Below are 22,413 nucleotides of genomic sequence, written 5' to 3'. Positions count from 1 at the left end.
AGGACCTTTGTAGAAGAAAGGTTTTTAACATGGATGAGGTCCAATTTATCAATTTCTCATTTTTTGGTTTGTACGTCTGGTGCCAAGTCTAAGAATTCTTTGCCAAACCCAAATCCAAACCCAGACATTTGATAGAATTCTCCAGTCAAACCAACTGAGACTGAAGTAATCTCTTTTAGAAGTTTTTAAATGATGAATTAAATTTCCTTAATAGTTACGGAGTGATTCAAAACCACTCTGTATATTTACATTGAATGAATTTCATGTTGAATGAACTGCGGCAGTTTATGCTTTGAGGAAATGGTCCGCTCCATCTAAGTTGTCAAATCCACGTGTGCAGAGTTGTTAGAAGTATTCCCTTATTATCCTTTTGATACTTGCAAGATCTGTGGTCACATCCACTGTTTCGTTCCCGATACTGGTAATTTGTGACCACACTCTTTCCCCCCATGTTAATCTTACTAGAGGTTGGTCAATTTTATTGCTCTTTTGGAGTCTCTCGTGGCACAGTGGCTTAAGGATCTGGTGTTGTTATTGCAGCACCTTGGATCACTGACACAGTGTAGGTTCAATCCCTGGCCAGGAACTTCCACATGCCATAGGTGTGACCACAAAAAAAAAAAAAAAAAGGTATTATTCTTTCCAAAGAACCAGCTTTTTGTTTCATTGTTTTCACTACTAATATTATCTAATAATTAACATAAGCTTCAAAATTAGTTTTTCCCCTAACCTCAGCTTTCTGAAAATCACATTATTTTTCATCTGCAGTCAGAGCCTTGGCTCCAGATATTGAATTATTAAGAGTATGCCACAGAAACCAGAGAGAAGAAACATGACAATCAAAAGACCTATTTTTGTAATTTTGTACTCACCAAAGTAGAGGTACCATTAGTAAAAGAAACTGTACATTCATCTTCATCACCATCTTTATCAAAATCATCCAACTCTTCTTGTCTTGGTCTTTTGGCATTTTCAGGAGAAAAGAAATTTCCTTCCTTTCTTTTGGCCATGAGGTCTAAACAAATATAATGACCATTAAGTAAATCAAGTATAGCATCTATATGATTGCTCTGTGTACATTAAACTTAACAAAATAAATCAGGCAAAGTGTAAGTTTCAGTACTACGCCTATTCACTTTAAAAAAGGTAAAACTATCGTTTGCATGAAGGAAGGGGGCCACAAGCCAAAGAGTGCAAGTAGTCACTAGAGGCTAGAAAGGAAGGGAAGCAGCTACTCAAGGACCTCCAGAAAGGAACACAGTCTTACTGCTACTGCTACCTTGATTTTAGCCCAGGCAGACATGCCAGACTTCTAACCTACAGAAGCATAAGATAATAAATTTGTTTTGTTAGGGAGTTCCCATTGTGGCACATTGAAAATGAATCCGACTAGTATCCATAAGGAAGCGGGTTTCATCCCTGGTCTCGATCAGGGGCTCAGGAATCCAGTGTTGCTGTAAGCTGTGATGTAGGCAGCAGACTTGTGGCTGCTGTGGCTGTGGTGTAAGCCGCCAACTGCAGCTCGGATTCAATCCCTAGCCTGAGAACTTCCATATGACTCGGGTGCACCCCTACGAAGCAAAAGAAAAAAAAAAAAAAAATTGTGTTGTTAAAAAAAAAAAAATCTGCTTATGCTACACTAGCTAATTTTATTTCAGAGTGATTCACAGACAATATTTTATTGATATGGACCTACCTAAGTGTTTTTAACTCCTAAATTCATAAAAAGCAAAAGTTTTTATTTGTGAAATTACAGTTTCTATAGAGATGGCATAATGCCTTCTGAAATTATTCCAGAGCAATCATGCAATTTTTACAAGTTATAAAGCAACAATGAATCATATAAAACTAATTTTAATTATTTTCCCAAAAAAGCATATTTGAAGCAGTGTTGCTTAGTACCAGCAGTGTACCTTAATTGTTCCCTAAATAGCCCATGCTGATTTCTTTTTTTTTACCAATATACTATAAAATGTATACCTAGAAAATTAACATATTTAAAATGATACAAGATTTTCTAAATATATGAATGCTGCACCTCAAGTCAAAGCTGATGGTCTTTGATTAGAATTACATGCTCTGACTACTCCAAATGTTGCTTTCATTTTTCTCTTTAAAATATACTTAATGATCTAAAATGATAGTACGTAATAACTGCTGAATAACTGGAAAGAAAAACCTATGGGGTAAGTAATAAAAAATTTCTAAAATACAAGCATATGAAAAATAGTTCTAGCCTCAACCCATTTAGGAGCCTCTGTACTACACCACAGCAGCCCTGTTTGTACCAGTACCTGGGCAGCAGTGGAAAAGTGAGATTTTCTCTTCTAGGAATTTGGACTGAAAGATTCTAGTCAGTCCTCACTTGAGGAGAGGGTAGCTCCATTTGATTACACGCACACAGGGCAAGAAAGCCAGTTTTAAGTGTGCGTGGGGGCGGGGGGAGCTCCCTGGTGACCTAGCAGGTTAAGGATCCAGCACTGTCACTGCTGAGGCTTGAGTCCCTGCTGTGGTTCGGGTCCGACCCCTGGCCCTGAAACATCTGCACACCATGGGTACGGCCGAAAAAAAAAAAAAAAAAAGAGTGTGTGTATGTGTTGGGAGGCTGGGGGCTGGCAGAAGTGGTGTTACAGTGACAGCATGAAGTAGATGTACGGGAACAGGTGAACAGTGGGTCTGGAGCAGGAATGAGAGGGAGAAGAGGAGTGAGGGAGAAAGAGACATTCATACAGTGTTTAATTTTTACCCACTGCTTTCCTAACTTATATTGACAGAACCAATTTTGCAGAAATATCAAATATCTATACTATTTTGGGGAACTATCTTTGTCAGGTTTCATTATATTAACACATGCTTCATTAAATGAACTGAGTAGTTTCCCCATCTTCTTAATGCTGTGAAACCACTACTACGGCATGACATTTAAATTTTTTTAAGTGAGAAAGAACTAAGCTTAAAGCTATTAGATAGTGGAGACTGTTATTTTCCAAAACATAAATCTTCATCTGTAGTCATGACTCCTTTCATGCGAATTCTATTTAATTAAATTTTTTCTCCCCAAAGTAGTTATTTGCATTTATCAAATCCTGTTTTTCTTTAATGAGAATATTTTCATGTTTATTCATATATTTTTATTCAGCCAAATATAAGAGATAAGCTGGAGTTCAGTCTCTAATTCTTTATCCCAAAGAGCAAGTGAAAAAAAGAAACCAGAGACTTCCACTTCTAGTAGGATGGAATAGATGTACTTTTTTTTCCCATTCCTCCTGCTGAATAAAACTACAAACCTTGAAAATTACTTACTATAAAACAAACAAAAGATGACTCCGAAAGACAATGAGGCAGATTGACTAGGAACCTCACAGCCCAAGGAATGACACAGTGCTGGTTCCCTCAGTTTTTGTTTCGCCTCAACTATCCCAGACTTGGAGAAGCCAGCAAAGGAGGAAAATACCAACAGGTGCAGGAGAAAAACAAAAAGGCCTAATGAAAGCTTGTTCTCTCTAGACCAAAACAAAACAAACCCAGGAAAAAGGAAACCTAATAAGACAGAAAACTTTAAGATAATCACCACCCTACTCCAGTCAAATACCGCTGAAAAAACTGGTGACCCTTCCTCTTTCTCCTCAATGTCAGCAAAGGCCATGTGGGTAGCCTGGGTCTCTACATCACTGGGGATAGAAGGAGGCATCTCAGCATCCCAACAGGCTGGTGTCAAACAAGGTTGTGCTGGCCATGTAGGAAGCCAGGACAACGGCATCAGTTGGAGATCACTTAGAGAACCTGGATGTCCACCCCCATCAGGGAGTAACAGGATGTTACTTACTCGCACTTCCCCTTGGATGGTGTCAGAGGAGGCCTTTACCACCACCCCAAGAGGTGAGGAGGCCACGCCACTGAGGAGCTGAAACTCCCACCCTAGCCCATCAGTCACTGTAGCTGTGCAAAGAGCTCTGGTGAAGTTCTAGATGTGAGTCTCTGTGTCCATGGCTTAAAGAATCCATAGCAAAGCAGTTCTCAAGGTTGTGGTGTCTTAAGAAGTACTAAGGACCTCAAAGAGCTTTTGTTTATATCTATCAGTATTTACCACATTATAAATTAAAACTGAAAAACTTAAAACAAGCAACACACAAGTACACATTCAATCAGTCTTCAGAGCAATGGCATCATCACATGTCCTGTAACCCCTAGAAAGCTCCACTGTACAGTCACAAGTGAATGAGAATGAAAAAAGCAAATAATATCTTACTACTATTATGAAAACAATTTTGATCTTATAGACCCTTTGAAAGAGTCTAATGGATCCCTGGACCACACTTGGCAAATTGCTACTGTAGGGGATACTAGAAGCATGTCCATGACTCAGTGCCCTAAAATGACAAGGCATAGCTAGCAAGTAATAACGTGAGGGCAGCAGAGAAGAAGCCAGCCACAGAATTAATGGTAGACTTGATATTCAAAGTGTGGCCCAAGGATCAGCAAGCAGCATCTATAGCTCCTAGGAACCTGTTATATATCCAGAATCTTAGGCCTCAATTTAAACCAAGTGAATCTAAATCTTCATTCTAACAAGGTCTCGGGTGACTCACAAGCACAACAAAGTCTGAGAAGAACTGTTGTAAACAAATTTAAAAACTCAGACACCATCCTATCCAAGGGCAACGAGGAACCTAATTTATCATGATAAAATCGAGTATCATTTAAAGGGTATATTAGTTAACATCCAAAGGACATTTCACCTAAACAAATGCCTTTTGAGACAGTATTAGCCTTATAGTCACAATTACATAATAGTCACCATTTTTTTTTACAAATAATTTAATGTTTATTTTGAGTCTCTTTCACAAGTAGGAATTTGAAAATCAAACAAAACTCTCAAATTATTTAATTTGCAAGAATTAATGTATATTAGTTCTGGTTTGTTGCTAATTTAAATTTCCTAGAAAACCACCAGACCATTATTTTCCCAAGACTTCCTCCTCTCCAACCTATACCTCTATTTCTCGACTACAATGATTTATTCTTTAGAGAAGAGCAGAGGTGAAGCATTACTTTTTGGTTTTTCCAACATTAAATACCCTTTGAGACACTGTTTTTTATTAATGCATTATCATGATCTTGCAGTTAGCAGACATTCAGGCATCAGCTAATTGATTTTAGTATTTTACCATTGGAAAATGGTAATTTTTTCTAGTAAAATTGGAGGGAGGAAGGGGCACGAAGGTAAATGTGATTAGCTTCTCACAATGAATGTAAGATTCTATACTACACAGAAGATACCATGGTACATGATGACGATGTTTTTTTATTTGCTGTGTTTAGCCTGGGATTTGCAGTTTGCTGTTAGGTTGCCATGGTAACTTGCATCTAACAGACACTGAAGGATCCTACCTTTTAAAATAGGAATCACTTTGTAATTTAATGACAATGGATTTTAAAAAACATACATGAATGCCCTGAGATTTAAATACAGGTACAATAGTAAAAATGTTTCTAACAGGCTAAAGAGACATATAAACAGATGCAAAGAAAAATACTTTAAAATATTCTGTAATACACAAAAATAGGAAAAAAGCTCCTTTGGGATTTTTAATACATCATCCATAAATCTCTTCACAGTCTTTAGTATTTATTTACAATAAAAAAAATTAAGGAACATATCATTTCTCCCTCACAGAACGCAAACTACATCAGAGCAGGAACAGGAACAAATATGTAGATTATCAATAAAAAATAAGTTCACGAAAAAAAAATCAATCACCAAGCTTCATTACAGCAAGTATGTACCAGGTAATTTGACAGAGCCCAAAAACATTTTAACAGAATTATAAATTTCTAAATTTTAAATTTTATTGTGAGTAACTAGTAATTCACACTTCCTATTAATATCAGAGTAGGAGCTAACAGTGAGAACAGTCATAACAGATTTGGGATTATCAAAAGAAAACAGTGGTTTGAAAAAAGGCAAATTGCTGCAGCTTCTGAATCTGCCATGGACTATTTACCTCATCCCCAATTCCACTCCTACCATCACCACAGAAAAATTCATTCTGCATTAAACAAGCTCATTTTTAGTGTACTGAATTAAATAAACACACTGCTTGGATTACACCATGAAATGATGAGATGCAATAAATAATAAATAATAAAACTGAAAAAATTCATTAGTCCACACATCAAACAATTCCAGATGAGCAAAACTGGGAAATACTAAGCACACTTCAGATAATAAAATTTGAATACTCAGATTTGTGTTTTTAAAAATTCCTGTGGCCTCAACATAGAAGAGAGAAGAAACAGAGTGAGAATAGGGGCAAAAGAGATCAATCTCTAAAGGGCGCTAAACAAAAGCAGTGGCGTGAACACCAATGTTCACTGCAGCATTATTTACAATAGTCAAGATACAGAAGCAACCTAAGTGTCCATCAACAGATAAATGGAAAGAGAAGATGTTACACACACAGAGGAATATTATACAGCCATTTAAATGAAATATTGCCACTTGCAACAACATGGGTAGATCTAGAGGGTTTTAAATGAAATAAGTCAGACAGAGAAAGGCAAAAACCCATATAAGCTCACTTACATGTATAATCTAAAAAACAAAAGAAACAAAACAAAATGAAAACAGACTCAGACACAGAGAAGAAAGGGATAGCTGGGGCGGGGGGGGGGGGGAAGAATAACTGAATGGGATTAAAAGGTACAAACCTTTCCTTCAATCTTCAACATCCTTTTAAGTATTGTTCTTCCTTTACAAACCGGGATGTTAAGTGTCAAGTTTAAACCTCAGGTGAAAGATACCCAGACTTATGTAGCTATTACGTAGCAGAGCCTAGATCCAAATCCAGGTTGTCAAAACCCAAAGTCAAACCTGATCTTTCATGTCCAGGTTCCTTCTGCCATGAACTAAGTTTAACCAATAGTTCAACTATTTATAGGTAGTGAAATTGACTATTAATCTGTTTATCCTCTTGTCCATCCTTTGATAATGTATAAGGCTACAGAAAGAATTCTAATGTGATGTATCCCTCTAATGTTACTCTTCAAGCCAATTAAAACGATGGGCTTGCTTTATAAATTTTATTGCCTTTAATTTTCAGAAACAACCTTCACTCTTAACCCTAAACACCAGTATCAGCAGACTGAGCAAATTTGGTAAGAAGGAAGGATAAATAATACATTCATTTTGTTTGAAAACACTGGGTTTGAAGTGCTCCTAGGATACTGAGATAGGCCAGTAGGCAGTAAAACATACCCTGCAGTAGATTTGAGAGTAGAGCTAAGAAAGCCACAGAAAGTATTTTGAATCTGGTCACCAGGGAAAGTGTGTTGTTGAGTGAGAAAGATGTATCTCATTAGCCAGTGAACCAAAAATACTAACATGAAGGTAAGTGTCTACTCTTGACTCTCAGTCATCTGGGGGGGGGGTTGTATTTGTGACATTTAATTATGCCTTAAATATAACGCATACTATTATGGTAAAATTTTGAGATATTAATTCCTGAAAATAAGCCAAGTACAGCCATGATTAATTTTCCTAACTTAGGTCTAAAAATGATAGTCAATATTTAGTCAAGTTTTATACAAAATTCTACATCCAGGAACTCAGTTAAATGTATTCAGTAAAATAAACTTTTGGGACTAAAACTGGTCTTTCGGCATAACCACTTTAATATGCCATTTGTACTGACTTTTTGCCAGGCTCAATTCTAATACTTCACACTAACCATAGGTAGATACAGAGATAAAATTATTACTCTCTCTGCCCCTTGCCCCAAGATATTTAAGAATGCTGTGAGTTAGGTACTATGTTAGCTTCTCAAGTTACAGAATAGGAACTGAAATTTGCAGAGGTGGTACCAACTAGTCCAGGGTCACACAACACTGGTTCTATCTTATAAACACAAGAACATATTTTAAAGCAATATTCTAGTAATCTCCAAACTTTTTTGCACTGATAGCCGTTCAAGAAAAAAAAAAAAACTGTTTAATACAAATTCCCCCAGAAAATTATAACTCTGCATACTTCACACAGTAAGAGAATGAGACAAAGTAAACCTAAGTAGAAGTTCTAAGACTCTCCCTCCCCACCCACGCACTCATGGAACGATCTGCAGGCCAATGCACAGGACACTGAATATTTTAAAAGACTACACAACAGCCGTCTAAAAGTCAGGGAATTTGGATTTTTTTTCTTTTGAACATACATTCTAGAATGACCGTCTTTCAAAAATTCGCTTTTAATCTCCTACTCGTGAAATACAGAGTAGTGAGCGCTCACATAAATTCTGTCTTCAGGGTTTAAACACCAAACAGTTGTTTTTCTAGGAATTATCACAGTATCCTCTCAAGCTCTATCAGTCCTACAGCCCTTTCTCCACCCTTGAGTGCTGACTGTGTTTCTCGATTCCCAATAGTGATTCTTTTCCAATTCATTTCTACAAGAAAATAAGGGAAAATAAATGCCATCAAACCTCCAAACACCACAACCCAATTTTTCTAGATAATGCAGTCTCCGTTTTCATGAAACTGGAATTTAACCACAAATCAAATTGAAGTGATATTTACACATCTCTTAAACATACTTAAGTTGCTACTTGTACGGTATCATCAGATTGTTAAGCGCCCAATTCTCCAACCCACCCTCACTCCTTTCCCCCTACACGCAAGTCAAAGGCAAAGGGCCATGTGGGGCCGGGAGCCGGGTCCCGTAGCCCGAGCCGGGATTTGCAAGCCTCGCCACTAGAGCCGCCCGACGGAGGGGCCCAGCGGACCCGGGCAAGTTTCCCGCGGCAGAAGGGACCCGTGTCGCCTGCGAAGAGAAGGCAAAGACCCCTGCCGGCCCATGGGCCAGCCCGCCCGGGCGCCAGCGACCCCGAGGACCTCGTCACAGCACCGCTGACCCGGCCGCCACCAGGTGGGCTGGGGGACGCCAGCGAAGAGGGCAGTGACTGGGAATGGATCCGGAGCAAGGGAGGACGACTGCGCGCGCCCTCACCCTACCTCAAACAAGTCGATGTCTCCCCTAGGAAACCGGTCGGCGGGGATGTCGCGGCGCAACAGGACGCTAAAGCCCCCCTAGGGGCGTCTCGGCATCAGCCGACCGCAGTTGGCGCGGCGGGTACGGCGAGCCCGCGGAGGGAGAAGGCAGGAGCCCGGACGCCCCGGCGCCCACCGCGGGACGCTCCGCGCCTGCGCCCCGCCCCCCCTCCCGCCGGGACTCCGCCCGCGCGTGCGCCGTTCGGAGTTTTCGCGCCACTGGAGCGTAAGAGGAGGGGACCGGAAGTGGCTCTGGGCGGATGAGGAAAGCTGGTAGCCGCGCGGTCCTCGGCAACTGCGGGACGCGGCGGGGGGGCAGGGCGGGCGATTTCCCTGGGTGAGAGGGGGAGAAAGCTCGAAGCCCCCCCAAACTACAGTTCCACGCATGCGTACTGCAGACGGCTGGGAGCCAGGAAAGCGGAGAGTGCGGCAGCGTTTGCGGAAAGAGGACTGTCACTTCCTGGAAGAGGCGGGGCCGCGTGGGAGAAGGCGCCGAATTCAAAGTGCTTCCAGGAGCTTTCCGGGTCTGGGTGCTAAGCCCTAAACGTTAATCTTTGCTCGGGAAAGGAAAGAGCAAGTTTTTCCTTTTCTTTCTTTCTTTTTATTTTTAAGAAGAGAAAGTTTAGAAATTTGGAGGCAGCAATAATTAAGATTCAGGCCAAACTGGCAAATGACGGAAGGGCGTCTTTCAAAACCCAGGAGAAAGGGTTGTCCGGGGTAAGTCCCGCAGAACCGTGGTGAAACGGCGCCGCCCGGGTCCTTTCACTGGCTCCTTTACAGTCTGGGTTGGGGGCGAGCTTTGTGTTCGCGTCCCCGTCGCTCCCGCCCCTCCTCCAAAGACACCGTCGGCGGCTCTCTTTTGAGTCCATTAGGACAATGGCCCCGAAGCTCCCAGCCAGGATCTGGCTCTGCTTTCCGAGCCTGGAGACACCTCGCCCCTTTGGTTCTCCCCCCAAGCGTGGGAAGTGTCCACCGCGGCTCCACGCTCTCCCCGACAGGGCCGAGGCCGCTGGGTCCGGAATGTCCTTCCCCGGGGACCGTAGTGCAAACTCCCACGCCTGGTTCAAGGCCATCTGGGCGAGCTTTCATTGATCCTCCTAGGCACACTTGGGGGTGTTCTTTTTCTTAAGGCATTGTGGTTGTTTATTTACAGTCATTCTTTCCCTTGCGCGTTCCTACGTTTTAAAAGCTCTCAATAAATATCGGAACTAAAGAAGTTTAAGTTCCTTGGCTTAGCTTTCAGCGCCTTCTCAATGTGAAATTAACCTACTGCTTGTCTTTAGGTTCTTTACGTGCATGCTGACCTAGCTAAGTAAACTATTTTCTATAGTTCAAAAACCTTCCTTTCTGGATGGAAGCAAGTGGTATTTACGGCTACCCGAGAACACCCCCATAGCAACTGATGTCAAACTTTTGGTCTTCAGTAATGCAATTTCTGGAAAAAAATATTTTTTCTAAAGATAATCAAATACATGTTTCCGTTGTAGCCCTTGCACATATGACATAGTCAAAATAAATGAAAACACTGCATCTGGCCTAAGTGGTCCTTGCTGGTACAAGATGGGAAACACAGTTGGGAGGTTTCAACTTAGATGTCACTTTTTTTAGGAAAACTTCCTTGATGCCCTAGACTAGGTAAGATGCCTTCTTTAGATCTATATCCGCCTATAGTTTTCTAGCCTTCTATGCCTGTTCTTGTCACATCGTTATAATTCCCTTTTTATCTCTAATCTCACCCTACAGAAGTCCTTAAATGCAGGGCTAGATCTTTCATTTATATCTCCAGCACCAAGAAGAGTTCTGGTCAATAGTAGGCATTTAATAAGTATTTATTAACAAGTAAGTCTGGGTTACTTTATGCTTTAAAGTTTAAGCAAATTCGTGTGGAAATAAAGCAATAATAGAAACAGCATTAATTAGTGAAATTAGGTGATAAATCCTATATAATACAATCCTGAACTGAAATAAACTTTATACAATTTGCCAATCTTTATATGAAAATAACAGTCATCTACATGTGAATCGGGAAATTTAAAGTATTTCCTGTTTTATTGTTTAAAATTTTTCTTTCTAATGTTTTTGCTTAAAGCTAGAAAACGGTTAATAAAAATATATTTTTTCATAAATCAAACCATTGACCTCGTTTTATGTTCTTTAATTTTGATTCATTAGTGGAATTAGCAAGGTTCTGTGCTTTTCTCACCTCATTCAGTTTTATAATTAACCAATAAAAGCTTATTAGCTTTTAAGGAAGTTTTAGGAGCATAAATTGATTTACAGGCACCATATGGTTACATCAAAGGATTTGGTTTTGTTTTAACCTGAAGAGGATTCTTAAGCTTTTTCTTTATACTAGAAATTCATGTTCTTTCTACCAAGCAGTGATATCTGGAAGAGTGATTTTCTTCTAACACTCAGCTGTCAAAATCTGTGATGATATTCAAAGGATCTAATTTTCTGGTATAATACCTTTCATTTTGTAGATTGGTTAAATGTCTTCCCGAAGGCATATAGCTAGTCAGTGCATATCCAAGATCAAAATTCAAGGTTTTCTTTCTCAAGTCCAATGCTCTTTCCCTAAAGCAAATAAATTGAAGACACTAGTAGGCTATAAATTTATTTACTCTGGGTTGTTTTTACTTTTCTGATTTACATACATATTCTTGCATCTCATTATTTCTTAAGAATTATGAATGTATTAGTGGACTCTTCTTTTTGTGTGGAATATACATTGATTGAATGAACAGATTGATGTCAATGAAATCATTACATTATAAAAGATGGGTAATGGCTCACCAAATCCCACACCACAAAAAATTTCAAATTTCCCCCTATTAAAATAAAATGCAAAATAAAATTATACAGTTTGGGGTGAGTTCTCTACCTGCAGTATTTTTATATTTTACTTAATGGTTTACTGTTTTCAAGTAACCTTATCAGATTGATCATGACCCCATGCAAGAACCGTCTGTTCTGTCTTTGAGTGTAGTTGTACTTGAATGTCTTAAAAGTTGTTGCATTCTGTCCTGTTTTGGAACTTTAAATGCTTTTGTAATCTAACCATCACTACTTAATGTTACTTCAGATGAAGGGCTGGGAAAATGATAGGAATGGAAAACAATAGATCATGGAAATAAGCATTTTGAATTAACTGCTTTCTTAAAATATGGTGTTTTTTTTTTTAATAAAGTAGATATTTCATATAATTTTGCCCTTTCAAAACTATGAAGGTATTCTTTTAATATTCTACTTTTACAAGTGATTTTCAAAAGGAACTTAAAGACCTTAGGTTGCAGATCTGCTGAAGAGAATCCTAAAATCGTACTTTAAAAGAGTGTATTGGAGTTCCCGTTGTGGCGCAGTGGTTAACGAATCCGACTAGGAACCAGGAGGTTGCGGGTTCGATCCCTGCCCTTGCTCAGTGGGTTAACGATCTGGCGTTGCCATGAGCTGTGGTGTAGTTTGCAGATGCGGCTCGGATCCTGCGTTGCTGTGGCTCTGGCATAGGCCGGCGGCTATAGCTCCGATTCAACCCCTAGCCTGGGAACCTCCATATGCCGCGGGAGCAGCCCAAAAAATGGCAAAAAGACAAAAAAAAAAAAAGAGTGTATTACATTTAGGACACTTTGTAATTTTACATTAATATTTTTTGCATTTTACAACTGGCTATAAGATAGCACCATAAATGAAGTTATGTCACCCTTAAGAAAATTCACTATCCATTATCAGAGAGATGATTTTAATATGCTTTAAATTTCTAGAAGAGTTCATTCTGGCTTCATTGGGGAGAATGATTGTGTGAGGGTGGAGGGTAGTAAAATGCGGAAGCAGAGAGGCCAGTTAGGAGACTAGGCAGTACAAGGGGAGTAGCGTTAGAAACGGGGAATTGGGTTGTGTTTTGGAAATGGGGGGCTTGCTGAACAAGTTGCTGTTGGAGAGCAAAGTAAAGAGAATAATCAAAAATGACGGCTAGATTTTTGGCCTAAGCAATTGGGTATTTGGAAATGCCAAGTGGTAGAACAGTTTTGAGGAGAGATGGTGGAATTAAGAATTAGATGCATATCATTTATACATGTAACAATAAAGTAGGAGATCAGATGTTCTTATTTAGAACTCGGAGTTGTCAGGTGAAGGATAAGTATTAGGGAGGGAGACTGAAGAGAAGTTTCTTCATCGTGAGTCTTCAAAGTGGGCTGAGCAATAATATCCTTTCCAGTCTAGTTTGCCTCTCTGACTCTAAAAATAATCTTCCTCTGAGTCTTTCGGTGGACTTTCTAGTTCTTAGGCCTACCACCAACCCTTTAAATAATGTTGCATAGTTCTAATACATTATGTTTTAGTTAAAAGTAGTGAAGGCTTTATAAAGTCTTGGAGTTATTCAAGGTCTAGTGGAAATTCATGAATGCTAAGTTACTGGAAAAAAAAAAGAGAGAGACTCATTGTAGCATGTCAGAGAGAGGGACTAGCTCCTGAAAAATGTCCCCTTGGTTCCTATCATTCAGAGAAAAAAAGTGGAGGGAAAAAAGCATATGTCTTGATATCAGCAATCCTTTCATGGTTATGAAAGAAACTTAGCAGAGCATCACCACATTATAGGAGTATGCTTGCGGGCAAGAGAGATTCTAACCTTTTTCGCATTCATTTCAGTAGCTACGTGGAGACTCTAGATTGAGGAACCAAAGTGGTTTAAAAAACAGTTGGGTAAAGGTGGTCAAAATGTACAAACTTGCAGGTATAGAGTAAGTACCGGGGGTGTGATGTACTACATGACTAATTAACACCACTGTATGTATGTTATATGTGAATGTTAAGAGGGTAGTTCTCATTACAAGGAAAAATGTTGTTTTTTTTTTTCTTTTTGCATCTATATGAGGTGGATGCATGTTCACTAAACTTATTTTGGTAATCATTCAACTTGTATTAAGTTAAATTGCCATGTTGTACAACTGAAATTTAAACAGTGCTGTATTTCAATTACATCTCAATAAAACCAGAAGAAAAAAAAATTAAAAAAAATATGGTGACCAGAAAGCTTGGGAATGAAAAAGACTTTTTTTTCCCCTAGAAAATGTCACATCCTTAAGTAGAGAAGACCTTAGCTCAGAGATAGTAACTCAAATTTTGCTTTCTGGAAACTAACAGAGAATTTTGTCAAGGACTTTTTTTTCTTTTTGCCTTCATTGTTCATTCCATTTGTGTTTAAGCAGCCATTGTTACAGCTTTGTAGTCTTTGCCCCTGTCATCGTAAAGGAATGGCCAAGGTAGAGGTCCTAGTAAGACGTTAATGATATCTGTTCACCTACCAATGCTAGCTGTTCTGTAACATAACCACAGATGCTCATTCTTTAAACCAGACTTACTTCTAACCAAAGAAATTAAAATAACATGGATAATTAAGTTTTAAGTGTAATGATCTTGTTATATTAAAGATATTACTTGTGGGTCTAGTTAAAAGCCCTATTTATCTTGCTGAAGGGATCCAATTTGTGGAAATCTTAATGTATTAATAGAATCAGTTCTGGGCTTATTTTTTTTTCCAGGTATATCTGCCCCATTGAATAACGTATTCCACTAAAGTCTTTAAAAATGTCCTGAATGTGCTTAAATATTTCGAGGGTGACAGTTCTACCTCATCGATGTTTCTCTAATTTTTTTCCACCACCCTTCGAAGGAATATAGTTTACATCCCCAGTCCTTTACATAAATGTATGTTTGTATGCGCTGTGATAAACTACACCATACTATGTCAGTCTTCATTCATTACTATTCATTTATATCTGTAAAGTCAATTTATGTAATGAAGTCTTAGAGACATGGTAGGAAGGACTGAACTTTAGAGCTGGGAGGGCCAGCGAAAAGATGTGTGCCTTGCCTAAGACTGCACAACTTTTCCTAGGTATTCTGAAAGAAACCAGAAAATGTGAATCTCTCATCTCTAAAAAGCCATACTTGAAAGCAGCTCTTCTGTCCCTTTCCTGTTTGCCCATTTGTAGTCCCCTCTAACCTTGCAAGAACCTAATCATACGAATGACATCACTAAGCAATTTAACCTAACTCCTGATTGATGCTCTCCTGGATGCACAACATGCCTTGCCTACCTAACTTGTTGATTCTTTTCCTAGATTAAAAGAAAGCAGAATGAAGAATTAAGTAGTTAAAGAATGACTAGCTCTCAACCTCCAACTGCCCCTTTAGCAATCCTGCAGGCAGATCATGCAGGCAAAAGAACATGTGAAGAGAGAGTCAGCCAGCCTGTGTGCAATGGAGGATGATCCAGGACCCAACCTCCTGCCTCCATGATTCACTGACTTTCTCTCCCCCTTTTTCCTTTTAAAACCCTTCATGGCTGAGCAGAATCTTAGGAGTTAGTATCTAGATAGAAGTCTGCCTTCTCCCCAGTTTGCTGGCTTTTCTGATTAAAGCACCTTCTATTGCTGCTTGGCTTTCAACTATTGGCTTTTGAGCGGGTGAACAGCAGAATCTGAGTTTAGTAACATATTAAAGTCATATTTGATATTCAGATACTCATAAATTTGTAGCGTATTAGTTTTTAGTTGACCCATGAGCTGTATGCATACTTTGCTACTTAGTATCTAGGCAGAACATGAATCATCTAAAGATTACTAGTTTATTTGCCTAATAACCCTTTACAGATAAGACCACATTTTTAAGGTTTTTTTTTATTTGAAAAGTAATACAAGCAAGTGTTTAGTTTTAAATAAATAACACAAAGAAATATACTTTGAAGAGTAATTTTTCACATCCCTCAACCTCAGTCATCCCTAATAAATAACCTGTTTTCATTTTGCAACTCAGAGGCTTTTTATCAGTACAAGTAAATCTATCCCATTTTTATTTGCTGCATCATCTATTCCATTGTGTGAATATACCATAATTTGCTTAAAGATATGTCTTGTGGACATTTGGTTCTTCCCAGTATCGTCTATTATAAACAATGCTACAGTGAGTATCCTTGTTTATGAATCTGTAAACACTTCGGAGCATATCTTAAATTCCTAGGAGAGCTATTGCTAAATCAGGAGATAACTGCATTTAAAAAATTGACAGCTAGAGTCAGGATCAGATTTAAATGAATTAAGATCAGTTATGATAATGTTTCTCCAGAGAAGAATTGCTTAATTTCCTTCAATAACAATCCATACCAGTATCCTGTATGAGTCACAAATAAAAGGAAAGCACAATTATCAATAAGAACTTCCCCCTCAAACTTTCTGTAATTTACATGTTCTGATGGTTAATGCTTTAAGAGACTTGTTTCCTTTCAAAATACTCCCTTAGAGAATATATGTGTCTCACTCTTTCCAGAATTTAACTACAACTTTTCACTAACAGATAAAACCTTGACCGAATCTATGCCACAATGCCACTCATTCAATCAGTGGGCCTCCTCGATGTGACATAGACAATACTAACATTGGAACTACCTAATGCTTCTCTGCATTTAAATCTTTTTTTTTTTTCCTGAAAAAGTGATACAGCAAATGTTTGTGCAGCTCTTCATAAAAATGAGTGCACAAAATTGTACTTATGATAAAACTGGCCACATTAAGATTCAGAAAATCTCAGAGAAATGGCAGCCACATTTCTAGCATTTATTTTCATTGCAGCCATGTACAATTTGAGAACATTTGCTTTTACTGCGGACTATATTAAAGGGACGGACAATGCAGTTACATTTAAATAGAATGGCTTTGGATTGCGGTGATAGCCTTTTGTCTTAATGTATTTTTATTTCATACCTTGTGTTTTTGGGATGAATTAAGGTCGCTAGTCAGAGACTGAATCTTCAATACAAATGCTGCATAATATTTGTTATAGAATAAAACAAAGGAAAAGAGAAACATATACATGTTTGATAAGGAAAAACTGACCTATAGAAATACCAAAGCAGGTTACAATAGCAGAGTTTAAGTCAATTTTGTTTTTAAAATGTCGCATACACATGAAAGAGTTTAACATCAGTTTTCTTTGGATAGTGGAACTATTGGTGATATTAAAATATTTTTCTGGAGTTCCTGTCATGGCATAGTGGAAACGAATCTGACTAGGAAACATGAGGTTGCGGGTTCGATCCCTGGCCTCGATCCGGCATTGCCATAAGCTGTGGTGTAGTTCACAGACGTGGCTCGGATCTGGCATTTCTATAGCTGTGGCGTAGACCAACATCTATAGCTCCACATGGACCCCTAGCCTGGGAACCTCCATATGCCATAGAAAGCCCTAAAAAGCAAAAAAAAAAAAAAAAAAAAAAAAAAAAATTAAAAGACTTTTTATTTTCCCACAATGAATATGTGTGGCCTTGCAATTTAAAAAGTCAATACTCTTTTTTAAAAAATGATTACATATTCCTTCAACTCTGCATTTGCTGTCCCCCGACTCCACTCCCAATTTTCCATCAGAGTTTTCCTTCATTAATCTTTTGTTTTTTCCTTTTGTCTTTTTGTGTGTATGCATGCTTCCTTGCTTTTGTCTTTTTGTTTTTCCTGCTTGTGATAGAGGACTAGTCCTCTTCTCTCCTTAGGTATGTAAATCAAGGAGTGAATTATCAACAAGATAAATAGGCATTACCACATCCCTGGATTTTCAACTCATCTCTGCATTTGTTAGCTCTTATTATTAGCTGGAACAAAGCCAATTACCACCTTTGGGGGGGGGGTAATTTTTATTTTCCAAATTTCATTCAATATCAATGTGACCATGCGAAAAATTTTATTCCCAGCCACTGTTAAAGACAACGTGGAAAAGAAGAGGAAAGAGTGAGGAGGGACAAGGGGACCGTTGACATCTGGTTACATTAAATTTTAAAATAATTTTTCCAAAATATAGAGAAACCCCTATTTGGTGACATGAGCGGATTTTAAGGACAAATTCAGTGTTATTATCTGCTAATAATGTTTAATCTTTTAGTTACATCAGTATTTTTGACGTCACTAAGAGTATTTCCACCATTTTTAGTGTTTCCAGTGTTTTTGATTCATTCTGAAAAGTGGACCCATGAAAGAAATAAGGAGAACACATATCTCTGAATCACCCCTAAACTAGCTCAAAGTATGCTGTTTGAATTTCTGTTCTGAGCTTCTATGTCTTTTAACAATCTTTTGAAATGTGTGTTTCAAATAGTAGCAGATAATCACCAGGATGGGAGTGAATGACTTGTGGCAAGTTTTGGAGCCAGTTAAACAACACATCCACTTGAACAGTCTTGCTGGGAAAACTATTGCGGTTGATCTGAGTCTCTGGGTATGTGAAGCACAGACAGTCAAAAAAATGATTGGAACAGTCATGAAGCCCCACCTCAGGTAGAGTCAAATTCTTAGGCTAAATAGATGACTGCATAAACACTTGATGTATTGGTTTTATTTTCATGTCTTTTGTTACTGTTTTACATTTTGAGATTTTATAATATGTTAACATGTCTAGATATGCCTTCTTTAAATCGATGACTCATAAGTTTGTACATCTTACCACTTGAGCTTCATACTCACATACCTAGCTGCCTGTTTAACATATCCGCCTGCTAGAAATTTGAGAGCCAATCTTCTCCTGTTCTACCCCTCCCCACATCCAGGCCTTCGGAAATATTGCCATGTCTACTTCCAAAATACATTCTGGGTTCACAAACTTCTCTTGCAGTCCAGAAACACTACCTCAGTGTGTGCCAGCCTCTCTTACCTGCCCTGCTGAGATGAAATCTCTTCCTCCTCCGCCAAACCATTTTCCACAGAGCAATTAGAATAACCATTAATCTCCTTCGCTAAAAAAAAAAAGTGCAGTGGTTTCTCCAACCACTTAAAATCTTTTTTTTTTTTTTTTTTTTGCTTTTTAGTGCCACACCTGTGGCATATGGAGGTTCCCAGACTAGGGATCCAATCGGAGCTATAGCTGCAGGTCTACACCATGCCACAGCCACAGCAACACCAGATCCAAGCCTCGTGTGTGACCTACACCACAGCTCAGGGCAACGCGGTATCCTTAACTCACTGAGTGAGGCCAGGGATCAAACCCGTAACCTCATGGTTCCTAGTTGGACTGGTTTCCGCTGCGCCATGATGTGGAAAGTAACGCCACGTCTTTTCTATCAAAGGAAATCTTGGTTACTCCGTTTTTCGCTGGTTTCGGCCGAAATGCCCCTGCGACCCTCTTCTTGTTGACCTCTTTTCCACAATTTGTTTCAATTAGCCAACCGGGAAGAATGTGTGCCCTGACCTGACCAATGGGGAGGGGACAGGTAAATCACCTGCGTTAGGGATAAATAGGGGAGGGTCCTTTGTTCGGCACACGTGCTTTTTGGAATACCTGAGCCCTTGTGCAGAAGTAAAGAGCCTTGTCAAGACTCCTCCTTGTCCACGTCTCACTTTCCGACACTGGCGACCCAAGCCAGAGTTATCTTAATTTCCAACAATGATGGGAACTCCCCACTTAAAATCTTAGTATATAAAATGTTATTGCATATATAACTGTTTTGATACTAATGTTCCTGCCATTATGTCATACTGCTGTCTTGATTTCTGCTCTCAATATCTGATGATGAATGTATTGTTAATTTTCTATTTCAGAAACTTATTTTTTCGTATCTCATGTTTAACACTAATGGATGTGAAACTGGTGTTTGTCATGGAAGGGGAACCCCCAAAGCTGAAAGCTGATGTCATAAATAAGAGGAATCAGATTCGGTATGGGCCTTCTGGAAAAACATGGTCTCACAAAACAGGAAGATCACATTTTAAATCAGTCTTAAAGGAGGTGAGCATTCAGATCTGATTCAATAGTTCTGGTTTGATATGTTTTACTCAGATAAAACTTGTTCAATATCCTTAATACTAACTTTACTGTAAATAGAAGGCCAGTGTGGGTAGAGAAGAAAGTTTTATGTTTTTGAATAAAAGCCACTTGAGTTCAGATTCTAACTCTGGCATCTAGACACTCTCAGACAGTGGACAAGATTTTTAACCCATCTCAGCCTTGTTTCCTCCTCTGTAAAATGAGATTAGTAATAGTCTCCACGGTGAGAATTACAAAAAATGTATCTAAAATAACTGGTACATAGTTGGTACTTGATTTATGTTATGTTTTATGACATCTTTAGCACTTGAAGTCCCAGAATAAGGGTCTCATTAATTCATACTTTACTCATTCAGGACTAATGTTTATAGATAGAATATGTATTTGACTTCCCTTTTTAAAAATACTTATTGTTATGCAATATTTATATGTTATAAAATATATATTTTTATAAAAGTTAAGAAAGAAGAGAAATATTTAAGTAAAACAATAAGAAGCTGTTATTCTCCCCTTTAAAATGTACATATTTTTTAAAGTTGCCATAATAATGCACAAATAGTTTTTATCTTGGACTTCTTCCTTAATTAGTATACCCATATTTTTCTGTTGCTGTATTCAAAATCATAACTCGTAATGGCTGTATAACATATATAAAGCTATGAGTTCATTCCCCATGATTGTATATTGTATATCGTTTGCTTTTCAGTTCTTCTCTAGCATACATGAATTTATGATGATCATTTTTTTTGTGAACATAGCTTTTTCATATGATTTTAAGATGAAATTACCCAAGTGGGATTGATAGACCAAAGTTTAGGAATGATTTTATACGTCTTGCCAATGACTTTCTACCAGTACAGACAGAGATGAGCAATTTCAGTGCACTCACAAGATCATTGGCTATTAGGAGGTTTAGCCTTGTACTATTTAGTGTGCAAAATCAAGGATATTTCTTTGTTTATATAATACATATATATGTAATACATATGTAATACATGTTATTCTTTTTTCGCTTTTTGCTTTTTAGAGCCACACCCACAGCATATGGAGGTTCCCAGGCTAGGGGTCCAATTGAAGCCTTCGGCCTACACAGGATCCAAGCCATGTCTGCAACCCACCTCTCAGCTCACGGCAACACTGGATCCTTAACCCACTGAGTGAAGCCAGGGATTGAACTCTCAACCTCATGGTTCTTAGATTCGTTTCCATTGCACCACAATGGGAACTCCAATACATATTATTTTTTTAATGGTGAGGTTAACTTAATTTTAGTTTCTGTGGGGAATGGCAATCATCTTCTTTCCCCACTTATGTCTCGAGGTTTTAATTTTTCTTTTGTTCAAGCTCTTTATATATTAAGGATATAATCCTTTAGTCATATTTGCTTTGAATTCTTATCCCTATTTTTCTTTTTAACGGTTAAAAAATTTAATTTCTTTGAAAAGGCATTGCATCAATTAATAATTATTTTTCTCCAGAAAAATTTTGTCTAATATATATATTTGACAAAATTCATATAATTTTGTCAAATATATATATGAGTTTTGGAGCGATTGGAGGAGCTGCATTCGTGGCCTGTGGAAGTTCCCTGGCCAGGGATGGAACCCACACCACTACAGTGACAATGCTGGATCTTTAACCCACTGTACTACAAGAGAGCTCCCATGTCAGTTTTATATTTTTATGTGATTTATTTAAAAACTAATTTTCAGAGTTCCCCGTCATGGCTCAGTGGTTAACGAATCCGACTAGGAACCATGAGGTTTCGGGTTTGATCCCTGCCCTTGCTCAGTGGGTTAAGGATCCAGCATTGCTGTGAGCTGTGGTGTAGGTCACAGACCTGGCTTAGATTTGGCATTGCTGAGGCTGTGTTGTAGGCCAGTGGCTACAGCTCAGATTCAGCCCCTAGCCTGGGAACCTCCATATGCCATGGGAGTGGCCCTAGAAACGGCAAAAAGATGAAATAAATAAATAAATAAAAATAAAAACTAATTTTCAGTTAGTGACTATTGCACCTTAATGACTATCAATAATTAAAAGAAAATATCTGAAGTGTACTGGATTCTAATTATTCCTGGTGATACCTATGACTCACATACTTAAGGCATTAAATACCCAGTATACAGCAAAAAGACGTTTATGTCTTTTAGAGAAAACTGCTCTATTCCTATTTTGTTATTTCACTTACTGTGGTGTTCATGGCATTTTGTAATGATTCAGTGTTGTCCACCTGTTATGCATTTCAATGGCCTCTCATTCTAATCTATGGCCATCTTTTAGTTACATGCATGAAAAGCACATATTAGGCCTACAACACAACCTCTAACCCACATGATAGACGTAGGGTAAGGAAAATTACAGCCATTCTCATCACTTATCTCCCGCTGATTTTTGAAGAATTGCAATGACACGCACAAGAATTTAAAATAACTTAGCTCTTTTTGTTTTTTTTGGGAGGGATACTTTTATCTAAGGGTAAGGAAGAAACAACTATGGTGGTGCAATAAAGCAATACCTGCAACACAATGTCTCCCCACCAGAGTCCTGAAAAATGCCCTTTTTTCTAAC

At 38.4% G+C, this 22,413-nt stretch overlaps 2 protein-coding genes across 3 annotated transcripts in view; one reads left to right on the top strand and one right to left on the bottom strand.

Moving 5' to 3' along the window:
* The window catches only part of SMC6 (structural maintenance of chromosomes 6), a 73,614-nt gene extending 64,392 nt beyond the window's left edge, over positions 1–9,222 (bottom strand). The window contains exons 1-2 of the mRNA XM_003125342.4: positions 9,007–9,222; positions 873–1,015 (exon numbers count right to left, since the gene is read on the bottom strand). Coding sequence (XP_003125390.1) covers positions 873–1,010 — 138 coding nt within the window. The 5' untranslated portion in view covers positions 1,011–1,015; positions 9,007–9,222. The remainder of the gene's footprint in view (positions 1–872; positions 1,016–9,006) is intronic.
* Positions 9,278–22,413, top strand: part of GEN1 (GEN1, Holliday junction 5' flap endonuclease) — a 29,514-nt gene continuing 16,378 nt past the window's right edge. The window contains exons 1-3 of one of the 2 annotated variants that reach the window (XM_005655263.3): positions 9,278–9,759; positions 18,184–18,362; positions 19,620–19,806. In XM_005655263.3, coding sequence (XP_005655320.1) covers positions 18,202–18,362; positions 19,620–19,806 — 348 coding nt within the window. In that variant the 5' untranslated portion in view covers positions 9,278–9,759; positions 18,184–18,201. The remainder of the gene's footprint in view (positions 9,760–18,183; positions 18,363–19,619; positions 19,807–22,413) is intronic. The other variant, XM_013987932.2, reaches the window with a different exon arrangement.

Source organism: Sus scrofa, chromosome 3 (genome assembly GCF_000003025.6).
Source record: "Sus scrofa isolate TJ Tabasco breed Duroc chromosome 3, Sscrofa11.1, whole genome shotgun sequence".
NCBI lineage: Eukaryota > Metazoa > Chordata > Mammalia > Artiodactyla > Suidae > Sus > Sus scrofa.
Note: the sequence above shows the minus strand (reverse complement) of the source record. Positions and strands in the feature narration are given on the sequence as shown.